The sequence below is a fragment of the Meriones unguiculatus genome, chromosome 14 (genome assembly GCF_030254825.1).
Source record: "Meriones unguiculatus strain TT.TT164.6M chromosome 14, Bangor_MerUng_6.1, whole genome shotgun sequence".
In the NCBI taxonomy this organism is placed as follows: Eukaryota; Metazoa; Chordata; class Mammalia; order Rodentia; family Muridae; genus Meriones; species Meriones unguiculatus.
In genome coordinates, this window is record NC_083361.1 from 20013856 (window position 1) to 20037653 (window position 23798).

Here is a 23798-nt window from a genome sequence, read left to right on the forward strand (position 1 = left end):
GTATAGCCAAAACCCTAGCCTTAACTGTCTACTGATGTCCATCTTTTGGGGCCCATTGCTGCCACTGATTGATATATTGCCTCCTCTGGGGAAGGGGACATTTTGTGAGGTCCTCACACTTACTGGCTTCTATTAATGTATCTATCAAGATACTGAAGATGCCAGTGACATAATAGAACGTGATAAGCTTGATGTAGGCAGAGGTGCTTTTAGAAAACAGGAAGCTCATCAGGTATGTGAGGGGAATGGCGGACCATCCGAACAGCATGAGGATCAGCATGGTTTCCAGAATGTGATAGTCTGTGACATAAATATCAAGTTGGCAGTATTTGAACACAATCTGAAACAGAGGGTACAGAGATGAAGGTGAGGCCGGGGTCTCTCTCTCTCTTTCTCTCTCTCACAAACATACTCATATGTGCTAAGCCAAAACACACACACAAAAAAAAAGAAAGAAAAGAAATACACAACTTTCATTTTCTTTAGAAGTTTCCATTAATTAAGGCAGTCTACCTCTTTGAAATAGAATCTACAGCTTATAATCATAAAGTTCAATTCAGGTGCATCTCTATCTTCACTAGAGGACCTTCCAGCAAAGAGAACCACAGTTTGTGAAGCACTGTGGGTTCTTCAGAACCAAGTGCTCTTCTAAGTAGTCATACACAGAACAGGTAGAGTCTCATACTAACGGCACTCACCAGTAGTAAGCAACAAGAAATGAAGAAGATTATGAAGTCAAACAGTAGAGCAGAGAGCCAGTACACAACGACAGAGACCCCACTCAGAAACTGCAGGTGCTTTGCCTTGGTGGTTCTCTCAGTCACCGTGAGGAGACAAAAACCACTGACCAAAAGCGCCATGCCCAGCTGAATCTTTAAGGCAATCACCTTTCCATCTGCGCTTCTACAGAAGAAGGAACGAAAAGAAGATACATCAGAAGATACACATTCCCATCCGTGGCTATTTTTATTGCGGAAATAAAGTTGGATAGGGTGGAAAGAATGCATTTCAAGTGCAAAAGTAAGACAAACAAACGAACAAATAAACAAAACAGGAAAAACCATACCCTAGGCTCTCTTTATCTCGGAGGTGTGACTGCGGTTTATTGTAGACCGTTATGGAAGCATCAGTACCGGAAAGTGACATGAAAAGGATGTTGTCTAAAACAGCCAGGGACAGAGATGGTGAATGGTATGCTTCATTGTTGAACAGAATGGTAAGCCTCGTTTTGTTTGCAACCACCTTGATGGAAAGTGCAATAATACATACATGAATGCATTCTTCATTTCTCTCCAAGTATTCGAGTAGGTCACCTAGGGTGAAGACACAGCACTGGTCAGCGGCTCCAACCCATTGATCACACCAGTGTCTGTCATTTAACAACAAATAACCATGTTTCTCACCACTTCAGATTTTTGTCGAGGTAATTGTTTCAAGCATTTGCTGTTACCGCTGGGACTTTTACTCCGTCATTAAATTCTGGGATTTCTCGTTGTATTTAACATAACCCTTTGCTGAGAAAAACACAGCCCGATAGACTCCTTCAACTCACCTGACTTTAATAGATTAGAAAGGAGTTCCACTCACATCACAGAGCTCACGAAACCCTCCTCTGGTAAAATGGAAACACTAGGTAAAAGATTTTTAAAAATCACCTTTTGAGGTTACTGCAGAGCTAGAAAACAACAATGTTTTTGGTCAAGACCCTGAGAAGAATAAAAGCATGGAGCCCAACATTCCTGCTCCCTTCTAAGTGGTAGGAAAGCCCTGGGAGTCTCCAGACTCTCAGTGCAGCCCAAGAACATCATACGCTGCACAGTAGTGAGGAGGAGAGAGACAGAGCCCTATACAAATGTCATCCAGCCTCTAAGAAGGCTCTACACAGCCGCACAGTGGGTTGAGTGATGCCCACCCACATGGCAGTCAGCTTGCAAATCATTTCACTGTGTCTGCTGATTGCAACAGGGAACTATTCTGGAAATACCCTGACAGGCACACTTGGAAATACATTTTGCCAGCTGTGGGTGCATCCCTTAACCCAATCAAACTGACATCAGAGTAACCATAAGGTATGTTTATGCTCATTCACAATAGCACTTCATCATCTTCATCATTTTCAAACAACTCCCTAATTCACTATTCACTAATCTACTTCTTAGTCTATTTTTTACAAGCTAGAATTACTTTACCATCAAAGAAATACAAATATAACATATAAAGGATTATGCACCCTGAGAAGTGGAATCTATGTCAAAAATATAATGCAGGCAGAGTTGAATGCCAAGCTCTGCCATGACAGGGTAAGCAAGTCCTTCATAAGTCCTGCTTTACAGTTATGTCTGCCAAATATACTGGGTCAGAAGGCCAAAGATGATGCTCCAACGTTATGGAGAGAGAAGGGCTACTGCCGAGACAGTAAACTGTCTCTGTCAGCTCTTAGTTTTGGAAGCTGCTTGCCTACACTTCTTACTTAAGTAACAATTTTATTCCTTCTCAAGTCTCTAATGGGGTTGAAGACTAGACAGAGTTTCAGTTAGGCTTAAGTTGATTAGGGTTTAAGAAAATGTTTTAAAGCATAGAAAGATGTTTTTTTTTAATTTTTTTAAAATTTTTATTTTTAATTACACTTTATTTACTTTGTATCCCCCCTCTAGTTCCCTCCCTCCTCCCCTCCCCTTCTCCATGCATGCCCCTCCCCAAGTCCACTGGTAGGGGAGGATTTCTTTTTCTTCCTTCTGATCCTAGTCTGTTAGGTCTCATCAGGAGTGGCTGCATTGTCTTCCTCTGTGGCCTGGTAAGGACGCTCCCCTCTCAGGGGGAGGTGATCAAAGAGCAGGCCAATCTGTTCATGTCAGAAGCAGTCCCTGTTCCCATTACTATGGAACCCACTTGGACACTGAACTGCCATGGGCTACATCTGTGCAGGGGTTCTAGGTTATCTCCATGCATGGTACTTGCAACCCAGATGCCCCTCAACTGAAGAACGGATAGAGAAATGGTGGTATATCTACACAATGGAATATTACTCAGCAATGAAAAACAAGGAAATCATGAAATTTGCAGGTAAATGGTGAGGACTGGAAAGGATCATCCTGAGTGAGCTACCCCAGAAGCAGAAAGACACACGCAGTGTATACTCACTCATATAGACATATAATATAGGATAAACCTATTACAATCTGTACACCTAAAAAACTAATCTAGAGGGAGGTCTCTGGCTAAAATGCTCAATCCCCATTGCGGAAGGCAAAGAGGATGGACATCAGAAGAAGAAGAAAACAGGAAACAAGTTAGGAGCCTTCCACAGAGGGCCTCTGGAAGGCTCTGCCCTGCAGACTATCAAAGCAGATGTTGAGACTTATGGCCAAACTTTGGGCAGAGTGCAGGGAATCTTATGAAAGAAGTGGGAAATAGTAAGGTCTGGAGAAGACAGGAGGTCCACAAGGAGAGCAACAGAACCAAAAATTTTGAACACAGGGGTCTTTCCTGAGACTCATACTCCAACCAAGTAGAAAGATGTTTTTAAGTTGATAAGTACAAGATACGACAGAGGATGATTTAGGTACAAAACTTTAGGCTCACCTAGGTAAGATAAATAGTATTTTCTTCAAGGTCACCAAATATAAATGTGCTTTGAATGTAAAACTTTGAATGTAACTTTTGCATATAGCTTTTCTGATAGTTTCATAACTGTTCTTACTATGTGTAGTTTATTATGAATAAATAAAGTCCATATGCAGAAAAGAACATACTCTACATTCATACAGTTAAAGGAAAAATGTTTGTGAGTCTTTGGTTTAGGAAGTGATATTTGGGGATTTAGATATTAAAATAAAATCCATATGCAAAAAAGGAGAGAATATATTCTATATTAAAACAGTTAAAGGAAAGGGGTTTGTGAGTTTTTTTGGCTTAGGAAGTGATGCTTGGGGATTTAGATATATTTAACCTGATTTAAATAAAGTAAGTGTATGCATGCATCAAGATATTACATGGTAACAGGTACAATTTTTACATTTCCATGTAACAGTTAAAAAATAAATTCAATTTTTAAAAAGAAAAACATATAAGACTGATTCAGTATATGAAAATAAATGCTACACATGGTGTCAATAGCCTAATCAAAGTTACATACTCAAGTAAATGTATGAAGTGGAAAGTTTAAGGTACAGAAGAACCAGGTCACTTACGTATTGCTGTTGGAAGTGTAAAACTGCAGAGTTCTCTGGAAAGTAGCTAGTTTCTCATAGAATCATACACGCAGTTACCATATAAGAAAGGGAGATGTACACTCACATGAAAACAGTACCTCTACCTAAACTGCGCTTCCTGGGGAAACTTTAGATGTCTTTAAATGAGTGAACGGTTAACTAAACTGTGGTGTGCCCTTGTTGTTAGCAGTTAAAGAGACCCATGCTGGGTGCACACAATTATCGGAAAATCACACTCAGGGAAAATGTCCACTCCAAAATATCACACACTGCGTGATTCCATGTGTGTATTACTCTTGCAATTATCAGTTTATAGGAGCAGAATAGAGACTAGTAGTTTCCAGGGAGGGGGACAGGAGTGGACAGGAAGTTGGTATGGCACTAAGGGAAACAGGAGGGAAAAGCGTGGTGGAAATGTTGTTTATGCTAACTGTATTTCTATCCTCTGATTCTGTTCTCTCTAAGAGGCTCCCATCAAGGCACAAGGCCTCAAGGTTCTGTAAGCCTCCACAAACCACAAAATGAAAACGTAAGCAAAACAATACAGCTAAACGGTGCTTATTCTGACTCTCCTCCACATATGATGGGGATAAAATCTGTGCAGTCCGCTTAAGATGCGCCATCCTCTGGCCGTATTAGTCTTGTCCCTTTGCCTGGGCTGCCACCAAAACTCCGCAGCTGCCTTGACTGTAGTCTCTCCCCTTTTCAAGGCTTTCCCTACATCTCCTATCAGAAGATCGTGCTGAACTGTGTGCTTGTTGGGTGGTAGGAACTGGGTTAGGACATAGAGACAGAAAGGAGGTTCTCATCTCCCCATCTCTGTTGAGAGGCTGGCGAATAACTCGCAGTTGCAATTCGGTGTGACAAAGCCCGCAAATGAGACATGCCTCTGAATGTACGAAGAGGGGGCAGTTTTGTTCTGCCTGAGAAGGCTACTGTGGTGCTAAAACACCCTTCCAGAGTTCACGGTCACCCAGTTTACGGTGCATCTTGAACCGTTTACAAGGCTGCATTGCTCCCAGATTTGACAGGAAATCAGAGTCTCAGTGCAAGGCTGGGCACATCTAGGATTACCTGCAAGCTCCTGGTCAGGCGAGGCCCCAGAGGGCTCCAAAACAACACAGGCTATTACCATCGCCCTTGGTTACCTGCCATAACGTCACAGTAAGTGAGACCTTATCACTGAAAGTGTGACACGTCTGACTGCAGGACAGGGAAAAATGAATCCCTGCTGAACCAGGACACCTCCTACCTACCGGCTAACCTTTACAGTGCTGGATGATACGGTAGAGACTGCTGGAAGAAAAAAAGACATTAATGGTCTAACCCAGCCCTGGGCATGTTTTAAGTGACCCAGCAGGTAAGATGTAACCATGGGTACAATAGCGACATAATCGTCATGGGGTATCGAATGACTTTAGGATTGAATTTGAGATCTGCTCCTCGGGAGGGAATTTTGCGCATGGTGCCGAATTACTGGTCAAAAGCCCACGGAGAGGGAGGTCAAAGGCCCTGCTCTTGTTATTTTGCTAAATGGCCATACTGTCAAATTGATGTCTAAATATTTGTGTTTATACCAATAGACCTAAGCTCACTCAACCATGACGGGAAAAGCTTCTTCCCCATCCCACTCACCCCATCCCTCAGTGGGCACCAGTCGATGAAAAGATGCATAACTGGTAACTGTACTGAGAGTAAGAGACTGTAGTTTCTCTAGAGGGCAGAAAATTATGCTTGGAGTGTGTGGTACCGGCAGGCTTCCCACGCTTCCGTGGATGGTTCCGCCCATGCACACATGCACTAATTGACGTGGTGGGTTATAAGGAAAATATTGTTGTGAGAGGTACATGTTGGGAGAATGTGGGAGGGAGTGGAAGGGGAAAACAGGTGATATATATTTTTATATTTAATTGTTCATACGTATGAAATTCTCAGGCGTTAAAAAAAGTTTACAATGTTGCTAAAGCATAGATCATTTCAGAGGAAAAGAACAGATGCAAAATTAGTTATAGAATCTATTTCCCAACTAGAAAACATGTTTCTACTGTCTATGGCAAAGAGAGATCAAGTTTTAAAGGATTTAATGCTAATTCTTTACCATAAACAGCAAATTTTTATAAAGGTATGACATTTGAAACAGACAATACAAAAAATAATAAGACTTAGTTATGAAAGTTGTGTGGTTAAGATAATTAGAACAGATTTAAAAATTCATGTGTCAGTTGGGTTGAGAAAAACCTAAAAACATCTCTGTATCCTTCACTAAGTTTCAGCAAATGAACAAAAGATAACATTTAATTGAAGGCAGGTGACAGTGGTGAGTTTATTATATTATTCTGTTGTATTTCTATCCTTGGTCTTAATAATAATAATAAGAATAGCGTATCCAGTTATTCGATGTTTTACTGTACAAAACATCCTTCAATCTAAACAATCTTTTCATGAGTCAAGCTACTGCTTTTATCTAGTCTGTTTTCTGTGTGATTTGGGTTAATGGCTGCTTATTTCTCGCTCTTTCTCTCATAGCCACCCCTCGTGTGTGTGTGTGTGTGTGTGTGTGTGTGTGCGCGCGCGCGCGCGCACGGGCGCATGTGTATGTGTGTATCTGTGAAGAGTGTGTGTGTTTTGAATATAGGGCCTCATGCATATCATATAAGTTCTATTCCACTGAGCTAAATCCCCACCCTTGTTTGAGTCTCACTCTAGCCCAGGCTGGCCTTGAATTTGTGGTTCCCCTTCCCCGGCCTCCCAGGTAACTAGGATTAGCAGACAATGGTAGATCCATCTCATCTATCATTGTGAAAAAACAGAGTAGGCACAATTCACAGCAATCATCTAATCTATTATTTGTAAGTTGTTCCACTGGTATTATGTTTTTTAAGGAACAGTTAACATCCTTAAACATAATTTCATACCTCACAAGAAAACCTGAACAGGAGAAAGAAAAACAAAAGAAAGCAAGCTTGCTTATCCTGGAGGCTATGTGCTAACCAAAGGAGCACTGTCCCTCGGGTAATGAAGAAAACATTGTCCCGTCTGGGAAGAAATGATTAAGTTTGAAAGAAATGTCATGATTACATTACAGAACATAATTTATGTTCTGTGATGTAGTGTGTTACACTGAGTGGTTTGCGGACACAAGGCAGATCAGGTTAAATTCAAGTCTGCAGTTTCTGTCTGATTTGGGACAAAATACTTGACTTCTTTAAATGTCAGTAAAGCTGATTTGTAAAAGTAGTAAAGATATCTACTGAATATGATGGTGATCACTCAAAGTGGCACACAGGTCAAGCAATCAGCAGAGCAAATGCTAATTTTAGTGCTGTCTTTGAAAATGTGTTCCTAGTAGCTTACCCCCAGATTCTTCAAGGTTCTTGTTTTAGATCTTATCACTACAAAAAAAACTGAAATTCTATGCTGCATTTCATGTGCTACACTGTGCCCAAAGTGTAAAACTATGTCCAATCTCATAAAACCTGTTCTCAGGCAACTCTTTATTTTATTTTGTTATTTTGCTGTGTTTAAGTAGAAAGGAACGGCAAATGCTCACAGCCAAAGTGCAGCCAAAACCAATTAACTTCTGAGAGTAGTAGCTTTACTAATGACATTGCTCTTGTTTCATTTTTTTTCTCTGTGGTTTTGTAAGTGTCAGGAAAAGAATGGAGCAGGTTAACGTGCTATGATTAAGACCTTGTTTGGAAGTGACCCAGGGGACTCACTGAGGAGGCACCTTTTGGTTTATAAGCTAGGCTTACCTTGTACTTCCTCAAGTTTGTGGTGGCCGGGTTTTAGCATATTCTCAAGGTGTGTTAAGAGACTTGTTGTCAAATTAGATTTCCCAGAAATAGAAAAAGGCACCACAGTTTGACCATATTCACCCAAATTCATTTGCCTTGTTTTCTCATCACCATATCCGAGGTCATGAGACTTGAGGAGTAAGAGAGCAGAAATGGCAAGCCCCAGTATCTGCACCAAAAGCACTTTCCAGTTTCGCCAACTGAACATCAACCTCTTCATGAACATAGCATAGAACTGCTGAAGGTAGAGGAAGCACTAAACAAAGAAGAGAGAAATGAAGTATCACCCAAAACTCTAGACCTTGCTACGTCATTCACACTGAAATTCACTGACTTCAGTGTTTCTGAAATTTTGTCGTGTAAAAGCTTCTTGGCATAGACACACACAATTTAAGCATGTACAGCTTATGTCAGTAAGTAAATTCTTGGATGAGACCCCATACTCATGATATGGCACTCGATAATGTTATCAGTTATATGTTATTATAAGACAAGGGACAATAAACCATGGCCTTCTCCTAAACAATGTTTTGCTAGAATGCAGCTAAGCTAAGCACATTTGTTCCTGTAACCTTGTGGCTGCTGCTTGTGCAAGGATAGTTGCTTGACAGTGATAGAGGCCATGTGGTCCACAGAGCCCTCAACCTTTGGTATCTCATTACATTGAGTTGCCTGACTTCTGGCATAGCCTGTGATGTAAAGTGCTTAAACTGAGTGTTGTATATAATACTAAGAATGGCAGATAGTTTTTCCCAACTCCTGGTGACCACTATGTCCCGGCTGCTTTATAGCTAGCTGCAATAGACAATTACACAAACAAGGAGAGAAATGTCTGGCAGCACAAGTAGGCTTTCCCTGATGAGGACCTCACTGAGTTAAAAACAGTCTTATATGAAAGACCTCTTGAAAGACCTAGAATACACTCCAAGTTGATAGTTTAAAACAAAACAAAACAAAACAAAAAACAAAACAAAACAAAACAAAACAGTCTCTCTTCTGCCAACTTGAAGGAGTAGATAATTTTCTGGGTTTAATTTGGAAAGACAAACAAGAAAACAAAAGAACGGCAGAATAATGGTGGCGACAACAAACAGCTGATGTTTTTTTTCCTAGAATCCACCCCTTTGCACTTAAACATCGATTAAGCTGAGGTCCCAACTTTCCCGCACCAGGTTGGTTCTTTAGCGGCTGAGAACTCTATATTCTTCTGGTTATATATATTCTGGTTCCTGTATCACTATGAAACAAAACTCTTTTTTCCTGACCACGTGACACCTGTTTCTTAGTAAAGGTTCTTACCCCAGTGTTGAACGCGATGGTGGGGTCTTCACTCTGGGTGGGAAAGCCTTCTCTCCTGCTGCTCGGGACATCATTCTTGTTCTCTTTACTCCCCACTGAGGGAGACGGAATATCTGGTTTTGAACCATCCATGTGACTGACCCTATATTTAAAAAACAAACAAAGCTTGTCATTTCACCTTATCCAACGATCCCTTGCTTGAAGAACATGAGTTGCAATGAGAGTTGAGCAACAAGGATCGAGACCTGTGGTCCCTTAGGTTATTCGTTGCTTATTGGCTGCACAGAATACTGATTTAGCTCCCAAGTGCAAGACCACCTCCAGACCTGGTCACGCCTACATTTCTAAAGTTTGGTGCGACTACAAGGAGCCTTTCCCTCCAAGGATTCCTGTCCCGTCCCCCCCCCCATCTACTCTTACTTACCTAAAGAAGACTTCTTCCATGGTGGTGATACAGACACCAAAGCTAGAAATGCCAAGGCTTTCCTGCTTCTCTTCTAGAGCAGTGAAGAGAGCTTCAAACCTACAAGTAGAAGAAGACAGGCTGGGACTAAAGGAAATGGTTTTCATACTTCTTTTTATTCAAAAGTGATCTTCCCTCACCAGCATTTCAATGTTTGTTATGATTTCACACTTCTGTTAATTCAGAAATGTGAGACACACCAAAAGGCCAGGCAACAAACTGCTAAAAACAAAGCCCTAAGTATTCTAATTTCTCAGCCTGGGAAATTTGTATTCAGCTCAACCTACTTTTTTTTTTTTACCCCCCTCTCCTCTCCTCTCCTCTCCTCTCCTCTCCTCTCCTCTCCTCTCCTCTCCTCTCCTCTCCTCTCCCTCTCCCTCTCCCTCTCCCTCTCCCTCTCCCTCTCCCTCTCCCTCTCCCTCTCCCTCTCCCTCTCCCTCTCCCTCTCCCTCTCCCTCTCCCTCTCCCTCTCCCTCTCCCTCTCCCTCTCCCTCATTGTTTCCCATAATACTTCATTCTTGGATATGTATGATTTTGATTTTCTAAGTAAACTATGAAGAGCCTCTAGAAGGGTATTGACTGTTGACAGCTGATGGGCAAAGGAGGGTCACTTTTATTTGGAGACAGCCACTGTAAGGTTGCCATGCCCCAGTAGTTGGCTTTACACCCACGAACCTTAAGTAACCCACTAGACTCAGTGGGTTACTTAAGAAAAAACCTTAAGTAACCCACTAGACTCAGTGGGTTACTTAAGAAAAAAAAAGTGGGGATATGATATGAAGTGGGGAGGTAATTTTGTGGGAGGTGTTGGGAAGCTCTGGATGGTCAGGGTGGAGGTGTATATGACAGAGACACACTGTATACTTGTATGAAGTTTTCAAAGACTGAAAGTCTAACTTTAAAAGATACTCCATGTTAATAGTTTCAGCTAGTTGACAGAAATTAGCTTATCTTACTTATATATGCCATGATTCCTATTGTTTAGCATATTAAAAAAAAAAAGAAAGGGGAACTCACATTTAACCAAGGAAAAGGCACAGAGACAGGAAAGTGGGTAAGTGCAGAAAAAAATTAGGATGAAACTTTTTATTTAAATAACCATGAAAATCTATGAACATTAAATTGTATAATATAATAGTGGAGTCAACTGAAATGTAGAAAAAATGTCTTTTAAACATTTTTTTTTTAAATCTAAGAAGATCTTATAGAACTTTCTATTCAAAATTTAACCTTCACAGAAACTTCTAGATCCCCATGGGGGACAACAGAACTCATCTCTATGTGTGTTCACTGTTGGGAGAACTCAATCCTCTGTATGGAAAAAACAAATAATTTTCTTTATATTTGAGCTGTACTTATGCTGCTTTCATCCACAGTTCTGGATGCATACCATGAGCTTACAGACAGAGCAGAAACAACCCATCACTCATTCTTGATGTCCAAGAGGTGTAAGGAGATAGTTCAGTGTGGTTTTGACTTGTATCTCCCAGCACTGAGCATTACTGCGTATTTTATCTGCACGCTTTCTGGCTTTATGTATGCCTTCTTTGGGGACATGTTTGACTGTTTTGAATGTTTTCCTTATTAACGTGCAGAAGATGACATTACATCCCAGATCTCTCACCATCTAACTGTGAAGCTACCAGAAGAGGCTAGAGGAGACTATTCACGGCGTTGGCCTAGGCAAGGGTTTTTGGGTTTGGTTTGGTTTAAACCTTAAAAAGATGGGCAACGAAAGTTAAAACAAGCAATGAGATTGAATCAAACTAAACTCTCGAGTACAAGAAGGGAAACAACAGAGTAACGTGAAAACATAACCTAGGAGACTCAGGACGACGCCTTAACCTCACCAGGCTCTCCTGGAACCCGTCCCTTTATTGCTGTGACGTTGCCTAACTCTCACCAGAATACACTGTGCATGTCTTCCTTGTGGTCTGTGAGAGCTTTACACAATCGTCTCTCCTCTAACTGTAGCCCGCTGTCGTTGTGGTCCATCTCTATCTCCCAGGCCTCCCTGAAGATGTGTTTGAAAGTTCAACTTAACTCTAATAAGTTTCCGCATCGCTTGGGAAAAAAAAAATATGCTACAATCCAGCTTTAAACCTCAAGATTCTCCTGCTGATAGACTCAGTGAACCGGAGAATGGGTATACAGCATGCTGTCTTCCATCTTGTTTCTTCAGGCAGATAGATGTTAGAACCATGTCTGGCAGGTGGCAAGTGCTCAAGCACCGTCAGCCGTCAGAAAGGTAGCGGCACTGGAAATCACTGACGATTTAAGCATCATTTAATTATTTTCATATTATATGCTGAAGTAACTGGACTCACAGAGATTTATTTTTACTGAAATTCGACCTCTCATTTCTTAGTTTAAAACTCTCTGAGAGAAAAATGTCTCTAAGTTCAACATTTTTATTTCGTTCTGTCTGAACCTGCCATTCTGTAGACTCTATGGCTCAGAAATCTACCGTGAGTTAGCCACCTCATGGAGTTCCTCCTGTCCACATGATTCATTGTCATTGGTTTCCCAAGTCCCTTCTGTGTTTGGGTGTGCTCCTAATCTCTTCCAAGGATGCCCTTATGTCCATGTGAATCAAGTCACACGGATGGAATGGGGAGTCTTTTATCTGGGAATTTCCTTTAGGAAGATTCTGTGGCTCCATCCATCTGTAGCTCCAGATGGACCTTAGCTGCCACAGACAGCTAAGTTATGAACACCCACTCTGGCTTCCTATAGCAACTGATTCCACTGTAGGCACCGCTAGGGAGACACACCTGGGATTTTATTTCAGGCTCTTTGTTACATTTCATTAGTTTATTCTGGTTTATGCCTGGGGCTTTGTTCTGGTCCATTGGTGAATGACGCGCTGATGGTTCATACACCAACTGACAATTCCTGGTGGGTTTTGCCACACTTTCTCCAAACTACCATTTAAGCTGCCCTGGTTATCTTTTTATTGCGTTTTTGAAACAATGTTTCACTTTATGGCTCAAGGTGGCTTCAAAGCCATAATCCCACCTTATATCTCATTCTAGGATTACAGGCATGCATCACCTGACCTCGTTTTTAAGGCTATTATCATCACCGGCGGCGGAATGTGTATGTGTGGTCTGATAATGAATTTAGAGCCTCGTACATGTTAGGACAGCACGCCACCAATACCCTTCAGTTATCTTATTTCCTTTCTTCCCTCTGTGCACTGGCAGGCGTCTCGACTCTATGGACAACAAAACAACTGGTATCCCCAACGGGAACAAGCTCTACCAAGCAGGTAGCCTCTGTCTCTCTCTTCAGTGCAAGGGGCAGCTATGACAGGGGGTTTATTTTTTTTCTCCTTAAAGAAACTCTCTCTGCCAAACTAGAAGAAACAAGGGAAAAGAGCAGTGATTTCCAACTGTTTAAAAACCAATGGTTAGCACTGTCTAGATCCATACCTGTGGGTATATTCATGGGGTAGAACAAAAGATAACTCGTTTCCGACGTTAGTCTTCAAGGTGGCTGTTGATGCGTAGTCATGTATAAGTTTTACGACTTCATCAGTGTCACAGTACGTTTCCTTCACCATGACTATGTGGTACCCGACACCTGAGGAAATGCATTCAGAAGACCAAATTCAATGGTTTTGTACTTCCTATCTTCTTATGAGACCATGCCTGGCTTTCTATGATTTGGGTAAACTAAAGGAAGATACAGCATGTCGCAAGTTATTTGGCTATCCAACTCTCAGAAGCACAGCATTACGTAATATAATCATGATTTAACCTTAGATAGCTATATAAGGGATTAATTATGATCTGGATTATAAAACCAGATAGAGCAGAGATAACATTAAAGGCTATCTGATCTCTCTACTGATGTTGAAACTGAAGAAAACAAGATTAATATTCATTAAATAGGTGTTTGCTTTGTCTGTGTTCTATGCTAGAAACTACACAAATTAAACAAAAATTCTTTTCTTTTAAGATCTGAGAAATCTTTGCAAAATATTCTACTTTAAACTCTTTCATCATCTCCTCCCTGCCACCCTGAACCGCCTCCCTTTTCTCCTCTTACTCTTTCACCTTCTTCTTCTCATCTTGTTTCTCCTTCTTTTTCCTCACTGGTCTTCCTAAAGCTATGTGAAGGATGGGGTATGAAGGGAAACCCCTCCAAGGCACTCTAGGACTTGTGCTCCTACCAGTGGCATTCTGGTACCTGAGGTTTGGACAACAGAACTAAAGGACATGTCTCTTGGGTATCTGAGCCCATCACCTGACAAGGATCCTTCGAAAAAGGGAGGTAGAAAGGGAGATGGGGAGAGATAGTACAAGAGAGCAAGTGAGCAGCAGGGTGATGAGGAAATTTATGTGGTGTGGTGTGGGGGTGGGGAATGGCAATCAAAGGTGATAAGTGAGAGTCACAAGGCTGGTGCCTGGATTGCCTGAAGGGAGCACCATCTTCTTACATGTAGGTCTCAAGCTCTCTTTAACAGTAACAGCCTATTTCCTTCCTAAAATATTTAAAGAGAGCGATGAGCAGAACCCAAAGCTGTACCACAGTACCGGATTTCCCTGAACATAGGTTCTATTGACTTTATCATTCACACACATGGCCTGACATTGAAAAGGGCATATGCTTCTTTGAGATAAATATTACATGCTTTAGTTTCTACTGTATTTTTTCCACAAAATATAAACTATGTCAATAAATAAGCAAGCACATCTGATACATATAATACTATATAGTATAGAAAATTAGAAGCAGAGATTGGCCTAGATGTAGAAATTACAGGAGAAAAACTATAAAATAACCATGACAACTATATTAACCAATCTACTAGAAATAGAAAAACAAAGTGTTGAGTCAATTATAAATTTTGCAGACTGATGAAAACTATAAAATAAGGCCAGTGGAAACAGCAGAAAAGTACAGAGGTCACTTAACAGTCTCAGCAGTATGGTAGAGAGAAATAGAAAGAATCAATAGCGCTGTAAAAAGATCACTAAAAGTGATCCAAATGGGGATGCAAAAAAAATGAAGTGTAAAAAAAACAGATAATACCATAAGTGGAAAATCACAGTTATCATGTACTAGAAAATAATTGGGAAATTTAATATGTCTTTGTGAAAGTACATCCCAAAAGTTCTATTAAAATTCTATCAAAGATTATGCATCCATTGAAAACATTCATAATAAATGAGTATGAGTTTAGCTCTTGGCCTTGATGATTTTAGTATGTCCTAACAGAACTTCCACCAGGAACATCTGAAAGAAATGGACAAATGTGAAAGCACAGCTTCAGGTGGCAGGCAAGGGGTAGCTGAGGCCACCCATGCCTGTGCGAAGAAGACAAGATGAGATTCGCAGTCGCCCCACTTTTTCTTGGAGGTGATTTTTGCATGGAGATGCAGCGAAGGGGAATACAATGGCTCCCAGAGCTTCCACACCTGGGTTGAGAAGTTGGAAATCAAGTGAGGGAGACTAAGTCAGGACTACAGCCACACGCTGTGAAGATGATTTGAGTGCAGAGCTCTGCAGCAAAATCACACCGGAACCAGAGCTGGAGAGCTGGCTCAGGGGGAAAGCGCACTTCCTGTGCAGTGTGAGAGCCGGAGTTTGAGTTAACAGCGACAACGTAAACTTCCGTCACTACATGCATGCCTATCACCCCAGAGTTGGAGGGTGAAGTCAGGCAGATCCTAGGAGGCTATTATGTGAGCGACCCCATCTGGGGGGGAATGAGGCAGATAATAATAGAGAAAGACACCCAATTTCTTCTTCTGGTCTCTACATGTGAGCACAGGGGTGTGCACACCAGCACACACACAGCACATACACACAGAAATGAAAATTGAAAGAATTACCCACAGAAACCTCATAAGTGTGTCTCTTTTAGTCTTTGCTGAATGACAGGCTATATAGACAGCAATAGAACTCTATGCGACTGGGTTTACCTTTTTAAAAACTTCTGTTATCATTTCACGAAAGACGAGAGCTCACATAGCTAAGCTGAAGTAGTAGATCAGTGATGATCAGTCAGGATCATCACTCTATGGTGAAGACTCTATGGTCCTCAGCAATAGAAATGATTATACTCAGTGGCCCACATTAGCCAAGGTGAAAAAGCAGGTCTCAACACTGCACACAAATGTCCCAACCGGATGTTGGAAAAGGGCCCAAAACTCTCATAAGACATGTCCCCAGCAAAAGTCTACATATTCAACAACATACTACATAAGTTATAGCAACCAGACAAGAGGTTCTGGATGGCATGAGATAGTGCCTAGCCAGGGGCAAAACCCAGTAGAAATGGACTCAGAGACTAAGACCTACCAGCTAAGTGAAATGAGAGCTCATAAGTATTAGGCACGACTAGAGAAAAACCTCACAGTTCTTTGCACCGAAATAAGAGAAGCTTGATAAGAAAGGGAAGTAGAGAAGACTAATGACACAGCAGAATGCACATCACAGAACTGCAAATCCATGTAGATGTTAAAAGATAGACAAGTATCTTCCCAGACAAAATCAGGATGAAGTTATAAATCAGTAACAGAAAAAGGCTGGGAAGTTCAGAATTATGTGGGAATCAAGCCGTGTACGCCTAAAGAGTCAGTAAGTTACATCAAAAATCACCAGGGAAATTAGAAAGCTATCTATCCCCCTCTTGTGTCTGTTTCTATGTCTCTGTATATAACCATCATCTCACTGATGGACAATTGCATTAGATTATACTTAGCTAGAAAACATGGGAGAGGAATGAGCGCCAACATTGGATGATAAAATAAACACAGAAGTGGGAAATAATTTTTGAAGAAAATGGAAACGTTACTCAAAGGGGCTTCCAGCTGAGTGTTCGTTGAGCCCAGCATAGGGAATCACTCAAGTTTGGACTATAGATACAAAACCCAACGGGAATTATGTTCAAAGGATATTAGTTAGGCAGCAACATTCTAAGAATAATAAAAGGAAATAGACCATATAGTCTTTTCAGGAAGACCGGAGAGCCGCAGCACCGCAAGGTTCCCTGGACCATGATAGCAATGCGGTCACCCAGCATGTCAGCTTCGTCCATGTAGTTGGTGGTCAGCAGGATGGTGCGGCCCTTTTTGTAAGCTTGAAGGATATCCCAGGTGGTCCTCCTGGAGGCTGGGTCCATGCCAGATGTGGGCTCATCAAGTATCACCACCTGGAGACGGGACAATTCTATGACTGTGTAAATATGGGCGTGTCTCACAGTGTCCTACCAGCACTGGGCTGGTTCTTGCTTTTCGTTTTAGACCAAATGTCCGACTGGGCAAAGACAGTGAGTTTATACAAAACTAGGACTCCTGTACTAAAGCCAAAGCCATGGTCACTTTATACCAAGGAGGCTGACGATGGGAATTCCATCCAAGGGGGCTGCTTTCAGAGTGTTAAAACTGTGTCAGCCTTTAGATTTGTGACCCTTGGATTTTTAAGCCAGGTGTAGTGCGGGGCTATCTGCCCTTAGCTTCCCTCTTTACCTTGGAGCCCCCTATGAGGGCTATGATGATGGCGAGTTTGCGCTTCATGCCTCCACTCAGGGACTTTGAAAACGTATCACGCTTTTCCAGCAGGTGAAAAGCCGACAGCATGTTGTTAGTTTCCTGAAGACGTATCTTTTGAGGTATTCCTTTTACCTAGGAGAAGAAGCCAGAGTTTGCATGGCACTTTCAATCTTAGCTTCAGAACTTCCTTGTAAGAGTTATTTTCTGTTTTTGAGAATTTCATATGTGTATATGAAGTATTTTGTCATATCGATCTTCCCCCTCCTCTTCAGACTCCCTCCCCTCAGCACCCGCTACCATGTCTCCCTCCAAACTTTACACTGGCTTTCATGCCAGTTAGCGCTGTCTGCCCGTGAGGGCGCCCCCTGGAGCAAGAGTCACCTACAAGCAGCCATTATTGCTATCCCAGCAGGCAACTTCCAAAGCCCCTCCTCTAGAGGTGGGGCTGTGTGAGTCTCCCCACCATCTATGCTGGAGTGTTGACCGGCTCTGTCTGGTGCAGGTCTTGTGCAGACAACCGCAGCTGTCCTGAAGGGAATGGTTCTTTCCACTGAAAAGTGACCTCTGGATCTTATAAATATCTCATATCGACTCCTTCCTTACATCAGCTCTGTAGTGGCTCATTGCCTTTTTCACTCTTTTAAGTTTAGAAGAAAGTTCATCTAAATGCCTCATGTCATGAACTTTGCAAGAATAAGGGCATCGGTAGTTGATAATCTACCTGAACAGAACGGAAGGAAAACAAATATATCCTTGGATTACCCTGCAGTAGAAATAAAGGTGTTCTGATACTGTCAAGTGATCAAACAGCAGGTTCTGCTGAGGACACAAGCCCAACGAACTCCTGATTTGAGCCATATGCTGTGAAATGTTGTATCCATCGACATAGGCTTCTCCTCTGGTGGGGGGATAGAGACCTAGAATCAGGCGGAAGATGAAACACAAGCAGCTTTTGTGAGGATACAGGCTCATTAACTCCTCTGACAAGACTCTACACACTGACTTCTCACTAGCACTGTAGAATACTGAAATACTTGTTGGCCTCTTTCAGGATCACGTTAGAAATAATTTGCTACTTTTTTTCCTGTTTACCTGTATGCTCTGATTTTTCATTATTCAGTGGTGAAGGGAAAATGACTTGGAGCAATGAAAGCATGAACGTGTAACATAGGGATTGACCAGTACCGCCAGCAGCCACTTGCCAACAGTTAACCGTTTAGAGTATAGTCTGTGCCATACACTTGGGAAGACACTTTTTATTTTAATTTTTATTAATTACAATTTATTCACTTTGTATCCCCCCTGTAGCTCCTTCCCTTCTCCCCTCCCAATCCTACCCTCCCTCCCCCTTTCCACCCATGTCCCTTCCCCAGTTCACTGATAGGGGAGGTCCTCTTCCCCTTCCTTCTGATCCTAGTCTATCAGATCGCATCAGGAGTAGCTGCATTGTCTTCCTCTGTGTCCTGCCTCTGTGTAAGGCTGTCAGGACCTCTGATCACCTCAAGATGAGGTGGTCAAAGAGCAGGCCAATCAGATCATGTCAGAGACAGTCCCTGTTCTCGTTACTATGGAACCCACTTGGACACTGAGCTGCCATGGGCTACATCTGTGAAGCGGTTCTAGGTTATCTCCATGAATGGTCCTTGGTTGGAGTATCCATCTCAGAAAAGACGCCTGGGCCCAGATTTTTTGGTTCTGTTGCTCTCCTTGTGGAGCTCCTGTCTTCTCTAGGTCTTACTATTTCCCACTTCTTTTTTTTTTTTTTTTTTTTTTCAATGCAGTTTATTCAGGAACATTGAACAATCCTCGGACCCCGGGGAAAGCCAGCCCACAGCTTAAATAGCCTCTGGGTAGCCAACCCAGGCGTGCCACGGGGGCAATGCAGATAGGTCCACATACATGGAAGCAAGCCAGATCCTCGGCCTTAGCCAAATGTGGAGTTGTTCGTGACAGAGAGCACTCACCATCGGGAAGGTGGAAGGCGGAAACCAGCTCCATCTTTAAGGCATAGCATTCCGCAGCTCTCTACAGTTCCCCCTTTTTGTTTTAGACGCATCAGGCAAGAGTGGAGGTCTGATCTCTGATATTAGAAATAAATTGGGACTTTGTACAGATGTTCATTTAGGTGTCATCCACCCAAAGAGCATCAGACCGTCCGATACCTTTTTCTCAGAGGCGGGACCTGGGGCATCAACCCGCATGCAATCAGACATGCTCTTCTCTGGGTCCGAAGCGGCTGACCCTGAGTGCAGTGCTTAGCCTCGCATCCTGAGCGTATCATTTTAGCTTTTTATGGTATCCAACCATGCTGGAAGCTGCAGCCAAACAGTTTATGGCCTTTAGAAAGGAAATGCTATTTCCCACTTCTTTCATAATATTCCCTGCACTCTGCCCAAAGGTTGTCCATAAGTTTCAGCATCTGCTTTGATACTGTGCAGGGTAGAGCCTTTCAGAGGCCCCCTGTGGCAGGCTCCAAAATCTGTACACCTAAAGAAACTAACCAAGAAGGAGGGCTCTGGCTAAAATGCTCAGTCCCCATTCAGAAAGGCAAAGAGGATGGACATCAGAAGAAGGATAAAACAGGGAAGACATCTTTTAAAGTGGAAAACCCACACCATAAAACTGTTATCCTTGCCAAACTTAAATGATGGTTGGTAGAAAAATACATAGCCACCCAAAATAATTTCAAAAGGATTCAGAGGGTTGTACAGTCTTAGGCAGCTGTCATGAGTGATTAATTTTAATGAAAAATACTGCTTTAAATGTGATAACTCGGTAATCTTTTCTTGAGAAAGGATCTTGCTGTGTTGCTCAGAGTAGTCTGCTGAGTTCTTAGGCTCCAACATCCCCCTCGAAATTCATGGTGCTTTCATTGTTGTTGTTGCATCCCCCCCCCACGTGTATATATGTATGTATGTATATGCGTGTGTATGCATATATAACCTACCAAGCCATGTTTTGCTTTGCCCATATGTGAGTGTCCAGTGCTGACCACTTGGGATTGGATAACTGATGAGCTCTCCTCTTTGTCAGTAGTTATTAGCCAACTGTAGCTCTTCATGTAGGAATAGGACCATGTGGAATTTCCCCTGTTCACATTAGCATATCAACTTGGCTAGTCTTGTTTGGGTAATCATAATATTGAAGGTCATGGGTGCATGTTCCTGTCATGTTCAGGGGGCCATAAAAAAACAGATTTCTTGGGCCTCTGGTTCTAAATAATCTTTCTGCCCCCTCTTCCCCAATTATCCCTGAGCCTTAGATGTTGGGGTTGTGTTGTAGATATTTGAGTTGGGTTTGGACACTTCACAGTCATGTATTATCTGCTATTTGTGCAGTTGTGGATTTCTGTAGTCGCCATCTGTTATGGAAATAATCTTTGGTGAGTGGTGAAAGCTACACTTATCTGTGGGAATAAGGATGAGTATTTGGAATACAGATACAGATTATGTTTGTTTAGAAAAATAACAGTAGAACGTGTAGTAGGTTCTCCTATGGGGTCCATGGCCTCTCTAGCCATGTGTGGTTGGCTAGGTTTACAGAACCAGACAAGAATTCCTCTTGTGCAGGCAAAGCATTCAACTAGACAGCAGTTGGTTACCCCGAAGATGAAGTGGCACTATCGTGCTCTCGGATTATCTTGTCATGCTGGCCATTATTATGGTTCATGTGCTTTACAGCCGTGTGGGGCTACTGATTGCTTTTCTCCCTTGATGCTTTGCATACCTCCTTCTGACAGTATGACAGCTAGTACTCAAGGAGGAAGAGGCTGCAGGGTCAGTTCCAGCTCACTGCCCCCAAATCCTGTGTCCAAATGTGTGGTATCTTCAGCCAAAATATCACAGTGAGTGAGGTAATCCAAACCCAGAAAGACAAATGTGAATATGTAACCTATGGTAACCATAGAAAGCAGGACGGTAAAAAGGGACCAGGAGTGGAGAAAGAGTGACAGGATGTGGAAGAACAGGACACAGGCACTATGAAGGGGAGAATTGGAAAAAAGTGGGGGGAGGGATTTAACTGTAGGGGGAGAGAAAGGGAGGTGAGAAAAATAAACACTAAGATTGTTTGCAAAAAAATATAGAAACCATATTATTTTATGCTTATTTAAAATTATATACATATATATGATATGTGTGTACATGTATCATTTTATTTTAAATGAAGTTGTGGCATCACTTGGGGTAATAATGCTCTTTCATATGAGCAATATGTAACAAGACCCAGGACCAGGTATGACCTTCTCCTGCATTTCCAGGGGAGACTAAGAGACTTTTAAAGAACACAGGCCATTGCTATCACTCTTGGATGCCTCCTAGCTTTTGAAGCAAATAATCCACACCTAATATAATTATTGATATGGCTGGGTTTGTAGATGCCACATTCTTTTGTTTTCTGTGCTCCTTAGTCCTTTGTATCCTTTGTAAGTTCATTGAGCAAACATTTCTATCGTAATATTTTAATTCCTTCCTTTTTCCCCCCTCACTACTGCACATCTGCTTGTTTGTTTCTCTGAGAGAGATACATATTTGTCTCATGTAGCCCTAGATGCCTTGAACTTGCTTTGTTCAAGGATGACCTTGAACTACTAATCTACATGCCTCTACCTCTTGAGTACTGGATTCACAGGTATGCCCCCTCACTCCTGACTGCCAGTGGTTTTTATTTTATCTTTGTGGCTGTTTTGGAGGTATTTCTAGTTTATAATAATTTAATTCTGACTTATCATGATGTCTGCATAGCTCCACCCTCTTCTTTCTGATACTATCCATTATGCACGGCATCTGTATATGTTATCAGCCATGACGCGGTGGCATATTTTCGATTACTAAGGAAATGGTAACAATGCATTAGTAGAGACTGTTACATTTCCCCTCTTCTTTAACACTTGCGGTAGCTCGCATAGGTACGGTTCTCATAGCCTCAGAGATCTGAATGCTCCATCAACCGGGAGGGGGGCATTACCAGGAGGTGTGGCCTTGTAGTGGGTGGAGCCTTGTTGGAGGAAGTGCGTCACTAGGGGTGGGCTTTGAGGTGTCAAATGCTCAAGCCAGGTGTGTGTGGTGTCTCTTTCTCTCTCTCTCTCTCTCCTCTCTCTCCCTGTTGCCTGCCCTTGGCTTGGTTCCTTCTCTGTCACCATGTCTGCCCCTGTGGAACCATGCTTCACTATGATGATAAAGGACTAACCCTATGGACCCATCACACAGCCCCAATTAAATGTTTTCCTTGTTACCTTTGAAGTGGTCATGGAGTCTTTTTCACCGCAATAGAAACCATAACTAAAACAGCACTGTTCTTTCCGTTCCTTTTTCCGTTCTTTTCATTTCGGATCCAGTTCGTGGACTTGCGCTACTATCTCGGTAAGACGCATCAACAGCATCTTTTTGACAGTCACACCTATCCGGTGGTGACAGTGTTGGTGGAATGCGTGCATTGACGTTTCTACCCGGGCTTACTTAGATTGAGCCTGAAGAGCTTCTTGGTATTTCTGACAAAGCGTTCTTCTAGAAATGGATTCCAGAAGGCTGTGTCCATCTGGGAATGCCATTCTTTCACGTGCACTTCTGAAAAGTATGGCTCAGACTCTTGTCTGTTGGTTGCCGGCCGGTGTTGCCACCGACTGGTGTCTGCTGTGCCTGATGAATGGCGCTCTTGGTGTGTTCAACATCTTCTGTCTTTGTTTTTCATAATTTCCTATAGCACATTGGGTGTGTACTCCGCTTTATCTCACTAAAGATTTGTTGGTTTCGTGGATAGGTCATCTGATATTTTAACTTTTATTTCCTAGAACACCTTTTCTCCTCCTTACTCCTTTTCTTCCCCATCTGGCACTGATAATACACATACATTCAGTGCACTTAAAGCCTGTGTTTCTCAGATGCTGTTAATTTCCCTTTTTCTGTTACTCACATGTGTCTATCAATCCTTCTTCAAATTCAGGGAATCTTTCTTCTGTCAGTTCACACCAAGTATTAATTTCTTATAATGAATTTAAAAAAATTTTATTTTTATTAATTATAGTTTATTCACTTTGTATCCACCCCCCCATAGCGCCCTCCATCCTCCCCTCCCAATCCCACCCTCTCTCCCCCTTCTCCACCCATGCCCATTCCCCAGTCCACTGATAGGGAGGTCCTCCTCTCCTTCCTTCTGATCCTAGTCTATCTGGTCTCATCAGGAGTAGCTGCATTGTCTTCCTCTGTGGCCGGGTAAGGCTGCTCCCCCCTCATGGGGAGGTGATCAAAGAGTAGGCCAATCAGTTCATGTCAGAGACAGTCCCTGTTCCCATTACTGTAGAACCCACTTGGACACTGAACTGCCATGGGCTACATCTATGCAGGGGTTCTAGGTTATCTCCATGTATGGTCCTTGGCTGGAGTATCAGTCTCAGAAAAGACGCCTGGGCCCAGATTTTTTGGTTCTGTTGCTCTCCTTGTGGAGGTCCTGTCCTCTCCAGGTCTTTCTATCTCCCCTTTCTTTCAAAAGGTTCCCTGCACTGTGCCCAAAGTTTGGCTATAAGTCT

At 42.3% G+C, this 23798-nt stretch overlaps 1 protein-coding gene across 1 annotated transcript in view; it reads right to left on the reverse strand.

Moving 5' to 3' along the window:
- The window catches only part of LOC110547865 (phospholipid-transporting ATPase ABCA3-like), a 91062-nt gene that overhangs the window by 29472 nt on the left and 37792 nt on the right, over nucleotides 1–23798 (reverse strand). The window contains exons 12-21 of the mRNA XM_021635694.2: nucleotides 18038–18192; nucleotides 17252–17407; nucleotides 16725–16935; nucleotides 13205–13355; nucleotides 9732–9830; nucleotides 9308–9449; nucleotides 7967–8264; nucleotides 1067–1313; nucleotides 699–903; nucleotides 124–340 (exon numbers count right to left, since the gene is read on the reverse strand). Of these exons, the coding sequence (XP_021491369.1) occupies nucleotides 124–340; nucleotides 699–903; nucleotides 1067–1313; nucleotides 7967–8264; nucleotides 9308–9449; nucleotides 9732–9830; nucleotides 13205–13355; nucleotides 16725–16935; nucleotides 17252–17407; nucleotides 18038–18192 (1881 nt within the window). The remainder of the gene's footprint in view (nucleotides 1–123; nucleotides 341–698; nucleotides 904–1066; nucleotides 1314–7966; nucleotides 8265–9307; nucleotides 9450–9731; nucleotides 9831–13204; nucleotides 13356–16724; nucleotides 16936–17251; nucleotides 17408–18037; nucleotides 18193–23798) is intronic.